Raw genomic sequence first — 19,048 nt, forward strand, 5'->3', positions numbered from 1 at the left:
GGTTCAAAAGAAGGGTATTAAGATTATAAAAACTTTAGCATCCATTTAACTTAAGTAATGACCAAGGGAAACCAGAAAGTTAAGATTGAAGAAGAGAAAACCCAGGCAAATATGGAAGGGGGATAACAATATTGGAATGGTTGTCATGTGGAATATGGGGTACATTCTGTTTCGCACAAAGAGAATTAGAAACAATGAGTAGAAGCTATAGGAGCCTAGAAATGAGAAATCACAACTAGGTAAATTTAATCACAAATTTACTTAACCTGAATTACATTGCTTTTTATAGAGAAAACCATATTTATGAAATCAGCATGTTCATGTATGAGTTCGTGGTTTCACACACAGTAAGATGAACAGATGTAAACAAAAGTACATTTAGTGGCTGTATCTTTAAGTGTATCAATGTAGAGGTGCTTAATGAATACTAAAATCCAGAAAACAGAGTTGGTATTCTTCCTCTGCTTGTCTAAGGATGGGTTTTCCTTTCAAATGCAGTCTTCCTTATGGTGCCACTTTGTCCCCAAAGGGTGTTGCAATTACTTTTAAAAAATCAATAAATCCACAGTTGTATTAAGAAATATTTTATTAACAAAACAGTAAATTCCACTTGCTTAGCATTTCCAATAATGGATAAGTTGGCCTTGCAACAGAAAAACAAAACAAAACAAAACCCTTAGGTACCCAATCACACAAAGCACTAGAAGGGTAGGGTCATGTGGCCTTTCTTTGATATCTTAGGGATTGACCACCTCACACATTATTGTAGTATTTTTTTTTTAAAGGCAACACATTACATGGATAAAAAAGAAGCATATTCAATCAGAAAAGTTACAGTCTAGAGATGTAATCAAATTTATGCCAGGTAGTGTTAAATCCTCTATTAACTGCCAACTATGCATGGAACCCTGATACATTTGGTATGAAGATACTTGGGATTTTATTCATATCTTTTCTCTCCCTAGCTCGTGTTCCTCTCTTTTCTTTCCCCATTTACAAAGAAAGAAAGAAGAAAAAAAGAAAAAAAAATGCTAGATTTTGTGTAGGCCAATAACATTAGAAATATTTTTACCGACAATATTGCACGAAAGTTTAAAATTTATGCTGGAAAGAAACACTGAAATCAATTCCAAACAACATGCTTCAGAGATATACTGCTTAAAAATACCATTATTTAAGTTATTTTCTATCACAATTTAGAATCTTCCCAGATGGAAACTAGTTCAAGTTCAGTAGATCAAATGGAAAAGCAACCATTTTTTTTTAAACCTCAAGATGTAAATGAGTGGTTTTATATTTACCTTCTATTTCACTGGCTTTCCCTGAGTAAGACTGGATGAGAGGAAAACAACAACTACTTATGAATCCTTTAACCTGGCAAATTAAAAAAGAAGAAAATCTGAAACACAAGTAATGGAAAATAAATTTTAGTTTTATACCTCTACTTTCTGGGTCACGAAAACCCTTTAAGACTTTTCATATATAGCAATTACTTGGCAACCATAGATGGTGGTGATTTACTATGAATTATACATATATCTAAGGTGCTGTATGTCTGAAATCCAGGCCACGTCTTGGCTTTTTTCATCAACTGAAGTATCACAGAAGATGTTTTGCATTTTTTGCCTCTTCTGATTAAAGCTAATTGTAAAAGTATTCTTCTCTTCCATGAAATCTAATATCATTCTTTTAGGAGATGTTAAAGTAACGCGACCAATGTTTACTGAGGCATCACCTTCCAATCTAATATTGCATTTCCTTCTCATACTAATAATTTATTGCTATGAACATCATTGAAACAATATGCAAAAACAAGTGAATAATCTACACATTTCTACTGCTTAATGTGTGTTAAACTAAAACTATATTTAATGATATATATGTAAAACCAGAAAAGTTAAATTATAGTCTATAATCAACAAATAATGATTTCCTTAAATGGGTAGTAGTACAGAATCAAAAATTACTGAAAATACTTTCTTAGTTGAGAAAGTGTTTACTTTCCAAAAATGTTTATCATGCACATCAGGTTCAGAGACTATATATATATATATATATATATATATATAATTTTATTGGACAGAAGGTTTTCATTTGCAGCAGCCAGGGTTAAGGTGTAGATCAACCAATTTTGCTTCCATACCTGCCCACCTAATGGTTCATATTCATGCAGCAATATACCATCGATAGTCTATTTGATAAGGAAAGGTTCCATTTCATTAGGGACTAAAATCTGGAGGTTTCCTGGGAGCATGATCTCAATGAAGCAAATCACCCCATTTGTCATCAATATGTTGGCACAATGATCTTCCTTTCTGCTTTTCAACTTGTCAGTAAATATTTGCTATTACATGTACGGCTGGGTCTTCCATCCCATCTGATGGATTCCTCTGGATGTGTGTGTGTGTGTGTGTGTGTGGGTGTGGGTGTGTGTGCGTGCGCAGATTTGTGATCATGAATGAGGAATGTCACCAGGAAATGTGAGTATTTGGGGGAGCAAAGAAGATTATATGTATATAGTTTACCTTCTAAATCACACCTTTCATACAAATACTAAAACTTAACTGCAACAGAATGAAGGCTGTACATGTAAGGAAAAAAAAGTAGCTGAGTCTTTTTATATACATTCATACATATCTTCCTTAGAATAAACACTACATTGTAAATTTTTTTTAAAAAAGTAAGTAATTGTGGCAATTTATAATGGTGGCAAAAAAAGAAAACCCTGAAATAATTGTTGATCTGATGTCATAAAACTCCCTATAGTTAGCAACACTTATAACATTGAATTTACCAAAAATGGCTGAAGAGCAGAGATATATTTTGCATTTTCTATACAACAGGCTATAAAACGTCACTTATCACAGTCCAGAAAGCACACAGAGATGGATGTTATATAAACACATGTAATAACATATTAAGCGTGCATGAAAATTTCCCAATGATTGCATCTATACCCTCTTGTTTTTTTCTTTCTGTTTTGAAATTTTAGTGTGAAAATGTGCCTTATCTTTCACATTGTTGAAAATAAGGCCTCCATACTTTGTTTTTTTGCCCTCACAACCAGAAGGGGGCTTTTTGAATGTGTTCCTACACAAGTCTTCAAAAAAGCCAGCACTTTGTTTCAAGTGCAAGTTCCAGCCACTGCTCCGGTTGTGCCAGGTGACGAACTCTGAAAAGGTTTGCAGGTCGAGTCACTCAAAATGACAGTCTTCTCTGGCAATCAGACTAATTGACTTCTCGGGAAAGTGCTAGCACTTTGGCTAAATCCGGGATCACAGGTAGCTTCTTTTTCTGTGTTGTGTTCTGTGTTGTTTTTGTGTTGTGCCTCCCGATGTTGTAATACTCCTTTGCTTTATGAATGCGTGCGATCACCACTGTCTTTTAGAAATGTTCCAGCAACATAAAGACAGGCAGAGTAAATTAAAACACTGTGGATGTTAGGGAATTTATTGACCTCTGCTTTTTTTTTTTTTTTCTTTTTTGGAGAGACAAGAGCATGAGATCCTTGTTTTTATTTTTTAAAAACAGTCTTTCCTTCCTGATTGCATTCCCTGCCTTCTTTTTTATGTGCTTCATAAAAAGGAAAGTAAATAAGTTTATATTATGTCTCAGATAAAATGAAGACTATTTCTATACAAGGGTCCTTTTCGGATCTTGGGATCAGACGTAATACTCTTTATCCTTGTTTTTCTTGTTTTTGTTGGCGCTTTTCGCGCTGCTGGGCTGTTTCTCCTTTACTACGGCCCCATTGGACTGTGCTGAGTTACTGATGTAGTTTCGACTCTCGTCCACGTGGTACGAGCCTTCGTCCCGGTTTCTGTATTTGTACATGGCGTAGAGAAGGATGAGGATGCACAGGGCGGCAGCGGCTACGATGCCCACAACCATGCCCGTGGTGCTGCTGGACTCCCGAATCACTTCTGCTGAGCCTGGGTATGGCTCTCTCCCGCCTGCCCGGGTTGGGTTGGCTGTAGGAAAGAGGGTGGGAAAAAAAACACCAAGTGATTATGGAGTTTCCTGAATGCCAGAGAGCTACATTTACCGTCTATCTCCAGGCCTAATGGAATGGCATCGACTGCTCTAGGAAAAGGATACTGTTGCTGAATGTAGCAATTCCTATTCCTCTTGGTCACTAAAACGAGGGACTGTGAATCAAGGCACTGCGACAGAGATCTGCTGCCATCTTTTCTTTTTCACAGATCGATTTTGTTAACAGGTTCTTTTAAGTGTAGCTCCAAATAAGCTCCATGTAGTTCTAAAGGGCCATGTTGATGTGTTAGGTGAAAAACAATAAACCCAACGTGGAGAATAAAATCATAACATCATAATGACTCTACCCTATAATATGAGAGATTATCATTTTAAGAATCAAATTGATATTGATACAAAACGCTTACGGTTCACACTAGACTGAAACAAGATAGCTAATTTAGGATTACTTCAGAAATTGTAGTGCCTCCTATTGCAATGAATACAGTATTGAACAAAAAGATAATCCAGGCACTTTTAATAGTCTAATTGCCTACTTTTAAAAGTGTTATTCTAGTCACAATTTTACAAACGAAAACAACGAATTTTCTTTTCGGTTGGAGGTTTATTTGTTCACATCAGTATGTGTGTATGTTATTCATTCACTGGCAGTGGTTCAGTGATCACCGAAACTAAATTTGAGAGGAGAAAGTAAGAAAATATTTTAAAATACTTTAAAGACCATCTAGACTGGTTTTGAGTCAAAATTCAGTGCCTAGTAGATGATCATAAATAAAGGACTGGCTGCCCCACTTTTATTTAACTGACAAACCCTCATTCAATCTTTCCAAAGTACAAAGTTCTTCCTTGGGTATAAGAAATGGATCACAGGGGGCATTACTGTTTTCTCCAAGGCCTAGTCGGGCACTGAAACTGACCACAGATGGGGAGAAAAGTCCTGGGATTTAGTTTATAGATGGCAGGAGGGGGGAGCGGCTCTCTTCCTCTACGTAATAAATTTATTATTATTTAAAAGAATTTAAAAGAAAAGGAGCTGTAGAGAGATAAGATTCTATCCCATCTCTGATCACAGGTCATTTTTCTCTAAGGACTGATTGTGTTTTCTCTCTTTCTCTGAATCTCCATCCTCTCCCTTGTCTTATAGAAAAAAGATAACTTTTCAGATGTAATGAATTAAAAATGCTATAACTTTCAAAATGTTATTCTTTGTAAATTATGCATAATGAACTTAAATAATCTCAAGATTGCATAAATAGTGTGTATATGTGGAAGGTGTGTGTGTGTATATATACACACACCAGAAACTGAACAGTTCAAAAAAGCTAAAATGGTACTTTTATTTCACTATCACTAGTAATTATATATATATATATTCCCCCCCCCCGTCCCCCGTAGGGGGGGGGGGTTTTTTTTTTTTTTTTTTTTTTTTTGCGGTACGCGGGCCTCTTACTGCTGTGGTCTCCCCAGGCGCACAGGCTCAGCAGCCATGGCTCACGGGCTCAGCCGCTCCGCGGCATGTGGGATCCTCCCGGACCGGGGCACGAACCCATGTCCCCTGCATTAGCAGGCAGACCCTCAATCACTGCGCCACCAGGGAAGCCCGGGGGATTTCTTTTTTATACCCACTAACCCTTAAACTCTTCAACGGTGCTCCGGGTGGCTAAGCAAGAGGCCTTTTTCCTTTTTGGTCGTGCTATACGGCATGTGGGATCTTAGTTCCCTGAGCAGGGGTTGAACACGTGCCCCCTGCATTGGGAGTGCACAGTCTTAACCAATGGACCACCAGGGAAGTCCCTTTTTTTTTAATATTTCTACAAAAGTTCCTATTAGTTACTGGGAATCATTTTCCTACCATATAGCACTATGTTGCTTTGTAATTCGATTTTCAAACATCACCAAGATTTCATCTGCCTAAATGTGGGTTTCCTGCCGTCACTTTCATTCCCCAAATAAAGCCTTACAAATATAGTCACTTACAAAGGAATAGCTCTCAGTCTCAAAGCAGCCATTTGTTCTGGAGCTACAAAATGCAGCAGGTAAAACCCTTGTATGCTGAATGTATCCCTGCTTGTTTTACAAAAGCTCATGTAACGTTGTTGAATAAAAAAGCCTTGGAGTTGCTTCTGTGGCTGAGGCAGAAGGAGACAAAGACTATAATCCACAGCATTTGATTACAGGAAATTAATTTCCTCTCAAGAAGAACAGAACCTACTGCAGGAACTCTGTCACTATGTGACAAACCAAAAGCAGCACTTTCTCTCTCAAATGCAGTCACCTTTGCCAAAGTCTGCCAATTAGCTCAGCTGCTAACTTTCACTAAATGACAACTTTGTACTTGCTCATTTTGTGGAACATTCTTTTACCATGGTCTCTCAAGAGCTGCAAAAGGGGTTTTATTTAAATATCACCTAAATCATTTCCCTACACCCGATGGAATGCTTTCATTTTAAACACATTTTCATAATCACCTCACTTTGTCTGTCAGAAAAGAACGGGGAGAATGGAGAAAAAATCCTAATCGTATAGCTCATGATAGTCAGACTCGAGAGTTTTAATGCAATGCAAGGTTTACATTTTCTAAACTAAGAATATATATGGCCTCTTTTTTCCATTTAGGAATTGGTATTGTAAATGGACCATCTTACCAAAGAATTCTAATTTTATTTTTATCAGCTCAGATAGTTCTGATATGTTTTCACAACTGTAGAAGGAGTGCACCAAAGCCAAACTGGTGGTAAAACCAGAATGAGATTACAGAGACCAAAGCAAAGCCTCAAACGCTTCCATTTTGCCATAGAGCCATTTGAGAAATGCCTCCTGTTTAAGGAAAATACTTGTCTTTTTTGCGACTCCAGCCAAAAGGTTGCTTCGCATGCAGGCCTGAAACATCTCCGTAACCCATGTATAAACAAAGATTCTAAATATCATAAAACTAGCCTACCAAAAGAACCCTCCACAAACCCAATGATGAAACATTTTATCCCTTTTTTCCCCTAATTCACATTAAAAATTAATAACCACCACAGATATTATTTTAGGTCTATTTGGAATATGCAGTTGCTTCCATATCTAACTGATTATTTAACAATTTTTTTTTCTGTTTATGCTTCCAATCTGAAAGCTAAGTGATAATTTTCTTAACTTCTGTGCCAAGATCAGAAGTATGTATACACTTAAGGGTTAATGGGACATCTCTCCCAGATGTGCGATAAAATGCTAGAGAAATGTAATTATTTTCATGAATTATAAATGTGGTTCCCATATTGATTGTCATTAATGGTTCATTTTGATGATCACTGAAAAACCTCTGAGGAATTTCATATTAATTTAAACGTAGATAATAGCATAAATGGCTAAATGCCTTCTTATATAATTTGGTTAATATTTTTTATTAAAAAATACAGTCATCTCTTCACCATTCATGACAATATGAAGAAAGGAATTTAATCAGAAACCTCCATAAGCAATTCTTATATCTCATGGATTTGAGTATTTTGCATTCTCTTTACACTTCCTAGTAAACTAAATCAAGACCTTCTAAATAATTTTTAAAAATCTACAAGTGTTTTTTTCTCAGCAGTGCTAAAAAACAAATTAACTAAATGTTACTTTCACTCTGTCTCCATTTCTTTGTTGTAGCAGTGATGAGAACACTTAAAAAAACAGGTAAAAGAGAGTATAAGAGAGGTGCTGAAAGAATGGAACACGTATAAATTAGCAGTAAGTCTCTGAATAGTCAAAAGTTAAGTGATTTGTAAGTAAAACTAAGCTAATGTAGCCTATTCATCACATGGGGCTCAGAGGTACAAGGAGCCCAGATCAATGGAAAACTTCAATAGGACCGACTGACGATGGGCAAAGAATAAGCCAAGGCATTTACATGTTATCGGTGTAACTGGAAATGGGCAAGTATTCAGCTCCACCCATACTTTCACTTCAGGCTAGCTGGCTAGCAAAAAGAAAAGAAAAAAAGTAGAGTAGATGAAATATCCTAACGGTTTAGGCCTATATACCCTATTTTAATGATTCATAAAATAAAAAATATCATCATGAATTACACATAGTTTATGTGAACACTGTAATAATAGATTATTTTACTTAATCAAAAATTTCCCATGTAATTCTATCTTCATTTTACTGAAGGATGCCAGTCATCACATACCCCTCAGAGAGGAAGAATGGTAGTGGTGGGTACACTCATGTGGGCAAAGTGCACGTGCACACCTTAATGGCGATATGAAGGCCTTTGATTTTTGCCTAAATGACTCAAAAGCTACTGATAATAGTGGTGAGGACAAAAGGCTGTCACAAGGGTTATAACCTCTTTCATACAAGGCACTTCTCAGCCAAATGGCTATGGAAATATTTCTGGGACTTGTGTACAGATAGTGTTATCTTAAGGACAGATGAAAATTTATTTTAATTCTCTCTCTCTCTCTCTCTCTCAAATATCTGGCAAGATCTGATGGTCTCTAATTTTCCATATGGCCTGCTTTGGCCCAGATTTATCAAGAATATTATAAGCTAGCTCTAAGAATTTTCTTGTTTGTCACTGTCAGATTATTTCTCTGATTACTTAGAAAGGAATAGTCTCTCAGGTACTAGGACAGTTATTAACATATTTCCACATGATACCCTAAACCAGTTTACTCATATCAGGTAATAATTCATTGTAAAGAAGGCACAGTAAGGGTAAAAGACATATTCCAGGGCCTTGTCACATAAAAAGAATAATAAACCCATTTGTTGCTCTGCACAAAAAAGTTAAAAAGTGAAATATTTAAAATTTTAACTTATCCTTAAACTTGCTGAATAGTTATTTTAAAACTACCACCACAGAAAAAGAAATCGTCCTGATGTACGTTCCTTCTTTATTTTTGATAGTCCTTGGCACTGTATCTGTGAAAGAACATGATTTCCCCAAATAGGAACTAATATAGATCCAGTTAAGAAATACCATAGAAGAAACATGTTTGAGAGACACAACTGGCTATACAACAGAGTGGAGAAGACCACGTGCCAAGTCTTACTTCTTACCAGCTCCTTTGGCCCTTGGTCACCCACTCCATGCTCCTGCCTATTCTTTCTCCTACTTCTTCCCCCTCCCTACCTCTTCTCTGCATCCCTCCCCCAGCTCTTGGTATTCCTCTAGGTGGCCCTCGGAGAGCACAGTTGGTGTGTTCCTCCCCACTCAGTAAAGGAAGAAGGCCAGGCCAGCGCGGGTCAGGACTCTGCCTCTTCGAGTTGGTACATTACTCAGCCGGGTGTTCAATGAGGGACAAAACTTATTGCCAAGTTCCTGATTTCACATCACACTTTAAAACTGTCCCTATGGCAGGCTTCCCTGGTGGCGCAGTGGTTGAGAGTCTGCCTGCCGATGCAGGGGACACGGGTTCGTGCCCCGGTCCTGGAAGATCCCACATCCCACATGCCACGGAGCGGCTGGGCCTGTGAGCTATGGCCGCTGAGCCTGCACGTCCGAAGCCTGTGCTCCGTAACGGGAGAGACCACAACAGTGAGAGGCCCGCGTACCGCAAAAAAAAAAAAACAGGTGTCAATGTGATTATTTCATTAGAACACAGCCTTGGTGCTTTATATATTGGTTTGCTTTATTTTAAAATTTAACTTTCTAAATTTGTTTAAGAATAAAATTCTATGCTTTATCAAATGTTTTATTACCAATTTCAGAAAACTTTGATTATGAAGCAGGGAAGATGAGCACATCAGGCCGTTCAGCTTTGCACTGGAGCCTCCAGTTACCAGTTTGCCACTGTTTGATCGTGTCTGGTCATAGTCACAGTCTGTGCACGTGGGAGAATAAAGCCCTCACTGACTCAGCAAGCTGATTCACAACTGAAGTTCTAAAATAACTCTGCATTTTTGAAAGGTAAATTTTTGAATATTAGTGACTTTTTCCAAAGAGCACTGTGCAATGGAAGGCATCTGACATCCTTTAGTTATTCTTTCTTTCCATTCTGAGATTAGAAACATAGTAATCAAATATTGTTATTAAAAAGCAAACCTGCTCTTGATTTATGTTTTTACATAATGTTTTACACGTGAAACGATGCTTAAAATCCTAATTCCTGTTACATAAAATGAGGGTTTGGTGAGCGGTGGGACCTTGTATTTCCGATGACGAGTTTACCAAGGCAATAACCATGTCATCAGATGTTCTTTTTATCGCTCAAATTGTCACTTTTATGAAACTATTTTGTATACTTGGATGAGCTATTCTTTCACTGTAATCTTATTAAATTTATGTTGCTTCCAGACTTAGCTTTGCAGGGTGAGAATGTTGTTTCCAGGACATTTGTATTGCTGGTTTTATTTCTTCAATACAGACTGTTAGTGTTTAGGTACATCATCAGCCATGACCCTGTCACATCAAGGATGATGCAAGAGTTCCACTATATACTGAAAACAAGGAAAATTCAGCCTTTAAGCTTTAAGAAAAAAAAGAAGTGTAAGAGATTACCAATATTAAGAAAGAATAAAGAATAAAATATACCAATGATAAAAAAAAATGGAACTTGAGCTATATATTTCAGACCAGGAGGCGTAGATAAAGGGTCATAAAACATTATGCTCATTCTGCTATCCTAAAATTATTAGACCACCTGCCTTACAATAACCCTTTTAAAAAATTATTGGAAAGACGCATTTACTGAATTTTTTTTCTCACTTAAAAGTCTTTGACCAGTCTTTCTGGTTTTATCGTAAATTAAAAGTAATCAATTTAAAATTTGTCTCCACCCCAATGAAGAAAAAGAATTGCCTAAAATGATCCCATTAGACCATAGTTCTGCACTGTGTCTTAATAGATGTGGAAGTTATTATAATTCTAAGCTAGCCTTGAAAATGGTTTCAGATTCATAAGGGAAGATTTGACTTTTCCAGTACCCAGTTTTACTAATACTGTGAAAAGAAACTTGCAATTGTAGGCTCCTGTGGTATTTGTGAATTGAGATTAGCACAATTATTTTCCCCATCACCAAAAAAGAAAATTATTATTATTTTCATGTTTCAATACAACATAGGCCAAAAGAAACAATTATGATGTAATCACTCATAAGAATGCACGTTTAAGTACCACAGTTGCAGGAAAGCAGGTAGGCAGTGATTTATATGACATGCATTCATTTCAACTCACACTGTGGTTTTCCGAGAGGTGATGAATGACTGAATGCCGAATGTTTCAAATCCTTCCCTGCTCACCAGCTCCACCCATGCCCTGCACATTTTGATGTTTGCTACTGCAGGTCAAACAAATGGCTTGAAGGAGGTCATGCCTGATACATCTCAACCCCTACCCAATCAATTGGAGATTCAGAAAGGAGATTCAGATAGAACTTGGAAATCAATAAGCCTTTACTACCTGCCTGGCTGCCAGGACTAACATTTTCCTCTGCTACTTTCAAAGCCACCAAGTCACGTGTATGAAGGGAAATGCAGGGGCCACCGCTGTGGGATTGAGAGGATCATTTCCTTCACCAGATATCTAGGCGTTGCATGAGGAGGGGTGCAAGACACAGAAAAATTCATAGTGTGCCTGGAGGACAGGGAGTACCAACTAGGACAGCTGCTACCTCAGATGGCACCACACGGAACAGAAAAGGCAATGGACAATCACATCATGCGTGACATTGATGACACTGAAAATAAATAGACAGAAGAACACATTCTCCCTCATCTCTGAGGGAAGCCATAAGATCATGGCTCTGTGTCCACAGCTTAGTCATCTATAAGCTTCACGGACTTTTTACATGGTCATTGTGCCCATAAGGTCTTACTAGAATCCGTGAAATTGTCATGGTGTTTACTAAAGTACCAATGTGACTACTGTTCTCACAGCTCTTCGTGGTCTGGCCGCAGCTACCTACTCAAGTTTGTCTTCCATTTCTCTCAAAGAAAGTGACAGTCATAATTTTATTGCCATCTTCTAGTTCCCATACACCAATAAAAGTTCTACCTTCATGCCTGACTCATATGCCCTTTTTTTTCTAGCCTGGCTGAATATTACTTATTTCTCAAGACTTAGCTTAAATGCTCCATCTTTTGTGATGTTTTCGCTCAGAATATTCACTCCTGCTGTCAATCAATTATATGGTGAGCTATAGTTATGTTCCAGGGACTATACTAGGTCCTGGGGGTAGAGGAGTTAATCAAACACACCTGACGTCTGCCCTCATGGACCCTGAAATATAATTAGGGAAAGAGACATACAACAAAAATCACACAGTTAGGCTTAAAGCAATAACCGGAACATGTGTAATGAAGGAAAATGATAAGTACCGTGCAGGAGTAGAACAGAGGTTTCTGATTTAGACTGGGAGTCAGACAGACCTTTCTGAGATTGTAACATTTATGCTGAGATGTGGAAAATCAGTGGAGAGTAGCCAGTGAAAAGTGGGCAGAAGAATCTGCTAACCAGTAGGAACCACATGTGGAATGACCTTGAGGAAGAAAGGAGTTTGCTTTTCAGGAACTGAACGAATGCCAGAGTGGTGGCAGCATATTGAGTTTTGGGGGAAAGTGAGAAGAAATTTGAAGGTGGACCTGAAACTTACATAGATCATAGACCATGGAATGAAGCCATATATCAAAAGATAATCACATTTGACTCCATAAATAATAACAATTTTACGTGGAAAAAGGTGCCACTAACAGAGTGAAAGTGCAGAAGAGAAAGGAGAGGAGAAATATCTGTAGTACATACAACAAACCAAGAGTTAACACCCATAAAATCTACAAAGCATGTATCAATTGCTATAGAAAAAGGCAAAAGCCCACTAGAAAAATGGACAAAAATAGAGACAAGCAAGTGAAGGACAGAAGATCTACACGGGTGATAAATGTAGGACGAGATGCTCAATTTCACTAGAATGGAAGTCAAAATAAAATAAGGAGGGTTTTTTTTTTTTTTGGCCAACAATATTGGAGGAATAAAGTAGAATTAAAGAAATAGTGACAATCTGGTTAGAACATCTGCTTGGGAAACAGACAGTTGTGCTGGTGAGAATATGAATTCCTCAAAAAATTTCAGAAAGTAATCTAGTAACATCTATCAAAATTTAAAAGGATTAAATTGCAGATGGCTGATGGGTGGATGTGAGTTCATTATACAATGCCTTCTAATTTATTATATGTTTGAAATTTACAGTAGTAAAGTTAAAAAGTACACACATATTTTAATCAAGCAATCTCAGTTTGAGAATATAGTCTAAAGAATTAAATACACCAGCATGCAGATATATAAATACAGGATGCCTGTTATCACATTTCGGGGAGAAAAGAAAAAAGGAGAACTTAAATGCTCGTTAACAGGGTTATGGTTGAATAAACTATTCAGCCATAATTGCAAAATTTATTGGACACTCTTAATTATGGCACACTCATAGCCTAGAATTTTAACAGAGTTAAAAATAGGAATTACAGAAAATTCTGTTGACCTAAAAGATGTCCATAATACATTAGAAAGTAGAAAACCAAATTTAATTCATAGAGTGTGCTTCTATTTTTCTATGGCAAGAGAGAAAAACGACCCTATATTTATATATGTTCCTAGGAACATGGTGAAAGATGCATGCCAAGCTGTTATCATTGGTTAATGAATGGAGATGGGAAAAAAGGAAAAAAGAAAATCAAGTAGAAAAAATTAATTAAAAAATTTCAACAAATATGTATTGAGTAACAACAATTTACCAGGTACCACATAAGGTGTTCATAACAACATACGTAAGACAGCCATGGGTTCCACCTTCTTAGAACTTTTAGTATATTTGAAATAAAACAGAAAACATAAGAAAACAAACAGGACAATTTTAAATTTAAAAAATTCAGTAACACAAGAAGGCACAAAAATTGGATGCTAAGAAAATAATGAGGGAGAGGCTTTACACAGGTCATCAGCAAAGGGCAGTCTCAGTAGAAGTTATTTGGAATGAGCCTTAAAGGAGGAGAAGGATCCACGCCTTCCAGTGTGAACCCTGGAAAGCCATCAAGGATTTCTCAAGAAGGAAGATATGAGATAGGATGGCTTCAAGCTGGCAAGAACCGAATCAAGAAGACATATGGGAGAATCTGGAGAAAATCCATCTTTATCCCAATCTTCTCTCAACCACATATTACATCAACCATTTTAGTATGGATCCTCTACTATTGTGAAATCTTACTTACATGTCTCATTTCTCTTGGGCTGTTTCTTCTCTTCCAGACTAGACTGCTAGTCCTTTGATAGTGTCCTGTGACTCTGTTTCTCTTTTCCACCAATTCCCTCACCTCCAAACATCTAATGAAGGCTCAACACATGAGCTGCAAAATGTATGTTTTCTGACTGATTAGAGGAAGAGATTTTTATAAGTTCATAAATTTTCAGGAGTGGACTGGGGTGGATATAGCCATTAAGAAAATGTCAGAGATCTTTGATTTCAAAGTTTTGAGTAAAGGCAATAAACAAGTGGGTAAAACATTGATGGTCATTACATACATCTTTATAAAATACTTTTACCTCAATACTTTCCTAACTCCCACCTCCTACAACATCTTCAATAAAAGAAGTAAAGATGGTATTTATTTAATTAAGCCAGAAAGCACCTCTCTGCTTAAGTGAATTGGGATCAGTGTGCATCAATGCAAGTATTGCATCTGCATTTACTTTCCCAATGCCTCCAAGTATAGGCTGCTTAATTCCAGTGACTAGGCACTAAGTTATTTAAAGTCCACCAAGTTAGCAGTCTTCAGTTTGATTTGTTTGGGTGCCTTACTTATATTGACCTTATCTGATACCCACAGCACTACAAATAGTTGAGAGCTAATGTGGAGCTCTTTTCTCAAATTCAGCAGAGCAGCTGCGGAAGTTTCTAGGGTCTTTTTTATTCCTGTTGCTATTAGAGTGAGAAAGTTGCAAAGGGCCTCATCAGTCAGGTCAAACTTTCCATAACTGTCAAGTAGAAGAAAGGCCATATAGGCAATAATTGAGAAAGTCAGTTTCAAAGCTGGGGAGTGTGGAGATTCTACATGTGCTTTTCATCAAAATGTACCACATTTCAGAAAACGCTAGAGGAGCTATATTTTGAAATGGAGATGATACTCTCCGTTATTGATTTCTACTCAACTAAACTCTTTGATAGCAGAATAGCTTCTTTTTCTGGGAGGTCATTGACTAAAACACCCAGAAATACATACACCCAGAGGTCACTTTTCTTAAGATGTATTTTACTTTTTTACATATAGAAAGTTGAACAGTCGCTCTTTACACAAACCAGGGGATTCATTCCAAGGAATCCTCAAGACTGGAACCAGGAATTTGAGGGGAACCTGGTTTATAGGAAGACAAAGGTGCCACTATGATTATAGCTGGAGTAATGAGGAGTGTGTGTATGTGAGTGTGTGTACATACATGTGCGCATGTGAATATTGCTGCGTTCCTTCCAACTCTCTGACAGAAGTTGCTACAGTCACCTTTATTTTCTCATAATTTATAGGTAAAATCAGGCTTCTACAGAGCTCCAGGGAAGATTTCATAATACCTTGGGATTAACGTACTTAAATGTATTGCATTATTAAAACCCCCTTTGTTCACTTCCTCCCAAATGGTACACGGATTTACCCTTAGTAGATATAATTTCATGTGACTTAACTGTCGTCTGATGCTCAACACGGCTACTATGCCTTCTGACTCACTGCAAGGCTGAACATTTTTTATTTTATTTAGTTAGCAACTGTTACTTTATTGAATTATTATTATATGGTAGGCTCTGGGCTGTGTACTTTACACACATTATTTAATTTTTTCCTCATAACAACTCTGTAGTTGTTATCATGACTTTACGGGAAAGGAAACTGAGTCTCAAAGAGGTTATGCTATGTATGCTTCCCAAGTGGCATAGCCAGAATTCAAACTCAGGTGTGTCTGTGGCTACTACAGTTTCATACATTCAACGTGTTGGCACTTATGACTGTAAAACGATGTGTTAGTATTCCCAAATGTTCCCTTCCCTGTAGAACTGAACCCTTTAGGCCTCTCTTCTAAGCAGCTGTCCATTTCCACCTCCTCCAGCCACATTCCACCACACCTCCGGCCATCTAGCTGTCCTTTCCAGTAAGAGGAGTCTGCATTCCCACAGAATCTTAGGAAAGCATAGCAAAGTGGTAAAAAAGAATTTTTTTTAGATTCTAGTCCAGGCACTGCCCCTAACTTACTGAGTGACCCTTAGCAATTCATTATCCTCTGCTCACATTCTTTCATCAGAGACATAATGATGATACATAATTTATCTCCCAGAGTCACTGTGAGGATCCCACCAGGTGGATAAATGTGCCAGTGCTCTGAGAAGGATAAAGTGCTACGTAAAAAGCAACGAGGGGGGCTTCCCTGGTGGCGCAGTGGTTGAGAGTCCGCCTGCCGATGCAGGGGACACGGGTTCGTGCCCCGGTCTGGGAAGATCCCACATGCCGCGGAGCGGCTGGGCCCGTGGGCCATGGCTGCTGGGCCTGCGTGTCTGGAGCCACAGCAGTGAGAGGCCCGCGTACCGAAACACAAAACAAAACAAAACAAAAAAACCCACGAGGGTCCAGTTATATTTCCTGTGTCTTCCACACAAAAGGTATTGAATCAGCAGCCTTCCCAACAATGAGACAACTCTGCGATACGCACAGCACACCATGTGACCACCACAGACGTTATCTCCAAGGGGATCTCTGTACTCAGGGACTCCCCTTTCATGAATGGAGGCCCTGTCAATTCAGGTGGCAAAACAACCATGTATACTATGAGGCCTGTGGTTTCAGGCCATTAATTGTTAAGCTACATGTGGAGCTTGTTTCTGTTTATCTGTGAAACATTCTATCTTTATGGATCTGTGCTCTCTGGCTCCCGTGGTTGGAGTGAATTAAATTTCTCCTTCTTTCAGAATTTTATTATGAGCTTTTATGTTTTTAGGTATTAAGAAATCAATCATCTAAGACCACTCTTTGGTAATACCTGACAGAAGGGCTTATTATCATGGAAATAACAACTCTTTTGATGAGGTTTTCTTTCTAAAATTGTTAGGTCTTTCTTCTTGGCCTCCTTCCTTCCCTGATCTGGAATTCCATGTTCTACTCTGGATGACATCCACAGTAGAGTCTCTGTAGCAGAGCTGTATGCTGGGTCCTAGGGGCACTGCCTCTCGCCCAGAGTTTCTGTATAGTGTTTATGTAAGTGCAGGTCATTCTGGGTAACAGGGCAGCATGCGGTTTTCCTGATTTGAAACTGGGTCTCCTCACTTTGGGTGATCATCTTTGTATTCCTGTCGTGAAGCTATTGCCGTCTCAGTTTTCTTTTGTTGGGGAAAGTCACATTCTTTTTGGTGAAAGTGCAAAAGCTCAGGTGAAAGATGAGACAGCTTCCCCACTGAGCCCATTAGAAGGAGGCATGTCTAGCCTAGAATTGGGACATACGGAAGAAAAGCCATCCATCATTGGGGGAGGGGGGGTGTGTGGCGGCTCTGCCTGGTTAAGTCATGCAGCCCAGAGCGTTCCGAATATTTTAGGAGGCAGAGCAAGCCGATTATAATAGCACGCAGGAAAGCGAATCATTCCTTCTCTCAAAAGCTCTGTGGAGCAGCGACCTGCATTGTTTTCCTCCAAAACTAAGAATAGCAGATGACATGTGCCCTCTTCCCATCCTAGCAACCCACATTCATCCAACTGAAGCACTGCTCTTGTCTTACTAGTTTCACAGTGGCTACTGAGAAAAGTTTGATGCTGCTAGAATTCAGAAAGAGTTTAAAAAGCTTTCTATTGTAGATGCTAAAGTGCCAATTACTAACATTTCCCCTTCTTGCCTGTGGCCATAGGTTTATTTCCATTTATAATATGGTTGACTCCTCAGTTAATCTGCTGGTACTACTAATAAAAGCTAAGTCATACTATCAAAGTTTCTAGGTGGCAGACTCAACACTAAGGGCTTTACATGGATTGTCTCTTTCAGCATAACAACATCCTGAGTATTTAACATCATTCATGTCATTTTGCAGATGTAAAAGGTCAAGTACACAGAGGTTCAATGTTTTGCTTCTGATGACACAGCAAGTGGCTGAACTGGGATGTGAACTCGGTCTGCTTTCCAAAGTCTGGTCAATGAAATGTAAGATTTTAGTATGCTCAGAGAGGTGGTGACATTGCTCCTTCTCTTTCTACTAATTTTTAAAATTTAATTGATGGCCTCTGGCTCTACTGGCATCTTTAATACATCCTTTTTTTTAACCTGGTAATTTCATCAAGTACTCTTGTCTTTCTTATTACCAATGCCAGGCTTCTTATAATACTGAGGGTGGGTAAGGAGCTACTAATGATGAAAGTGATCTGACCAACAAGTCAGGTGACATGAGATGAGACCTGCAGACTAAAGCCTATTGTAGCATTTGCTGGTCTCTGAAGCACGTGAACCAACAAAGAAAGTGTACTGGCTCTTCACCGGGGCAGCATGCCCTGTAGTGTAGTATTCAGAATACGCTGCTTTACCTCTGATACCATCTGAGGAAATGTAATTAATAAATGCCAAGAAAACTCCACAGGAAACCGATTTCATTATCAGCGCAGATATTGGACACAAATTACAAGAAAACATGGTTTCAATCTTCCTGCATTTCATGTTTCCATAAGAAGTAGACTTACCCTTTATTTTTCTAAAGCTATGCCGCATTTCTTCCTTCAAGGTTGGTGAATACTTCAAAGCACGGCAGTGTATCTCATTGTCTCCTTCCAAAGCTCAACAGGACACGTCACGCTTTAGAAAGGCTCTTATGGTATTTTAGCATTTTCTAATAAGGACTTGTGAAAGGTTATTAGTGTTTTAAGGCTGGATATATGTAGGCTGCCTAGAAATTTATGGTATACACATGACTGAGTAGATTTTTTCTGTTACTTACTGTAGGACGGTTCTGCATTAGCAGTCATGCACTTTTTGCAAACTTTCTTTTCTTTTTTAATTTTTTTTGATCGCACCGTGTGGCATGTGGGATCTTAGTTCCCCGACCAGGGATCTAACCCGTGCCCCCTGAAGCGGAAG

At 38.3% G+C, this 19,048-nt stretch overlaps 1 protein-coding gene across 22 annotated transcripts in view; it reads right to left on the reverse strand.

Moving 5' to 3' along the window:
- Positions 1 to 2,472: 2,472 nt before the first annotated feature.
- NRXN1 (neurexin 1) overlaps positions 2,473 to 19,048 on the reverse strand; it is a 1,113,124-nt gene continuing 1,096,548 nt past the window's right edge. For 19 of the 22 annotated variants that reach the window (XM_024753585.1, XM_024753584.1, XM_024753583.1 and 16 more), the window contains one exon: positions 3,656 to 3,971. In XM_024753585.1, the coding sequence (XP_024609353.1) occupies positions 3,664 to 3,971 (308 nt within the window). In that variant the 3' untranslated portion in view covers positions 3,656 to 3,663. Of the gene's footprint in view, positions 3,972 to 19,048 lie in introns of all 22 variants that reach the window. The other 3 variants (XM_024753587.1, XM_024753591.1, XM_024753589.1) reach the window with 2 other exon arrangements.

The sequence above is a fragment of the Neophocaena asiaeorientalis genome, unplaced genomic scaffold, assembly GCF_003031525.2.
Source record: "Neophocaena asiaeorientalis asiaeorientalis breed wild unplaced genomic scaffold, Neophocaena_asiaeorientalis_V1.1 scaffold171, whole genome shotgun sequence".
Taxonomy (NCBI): Eukaryota; Metazoa; Chordata; class Mammalia; order Artiodactyla; family Phocoenidae; genus Neophocaena; species Neophocaena asiaeorientalis.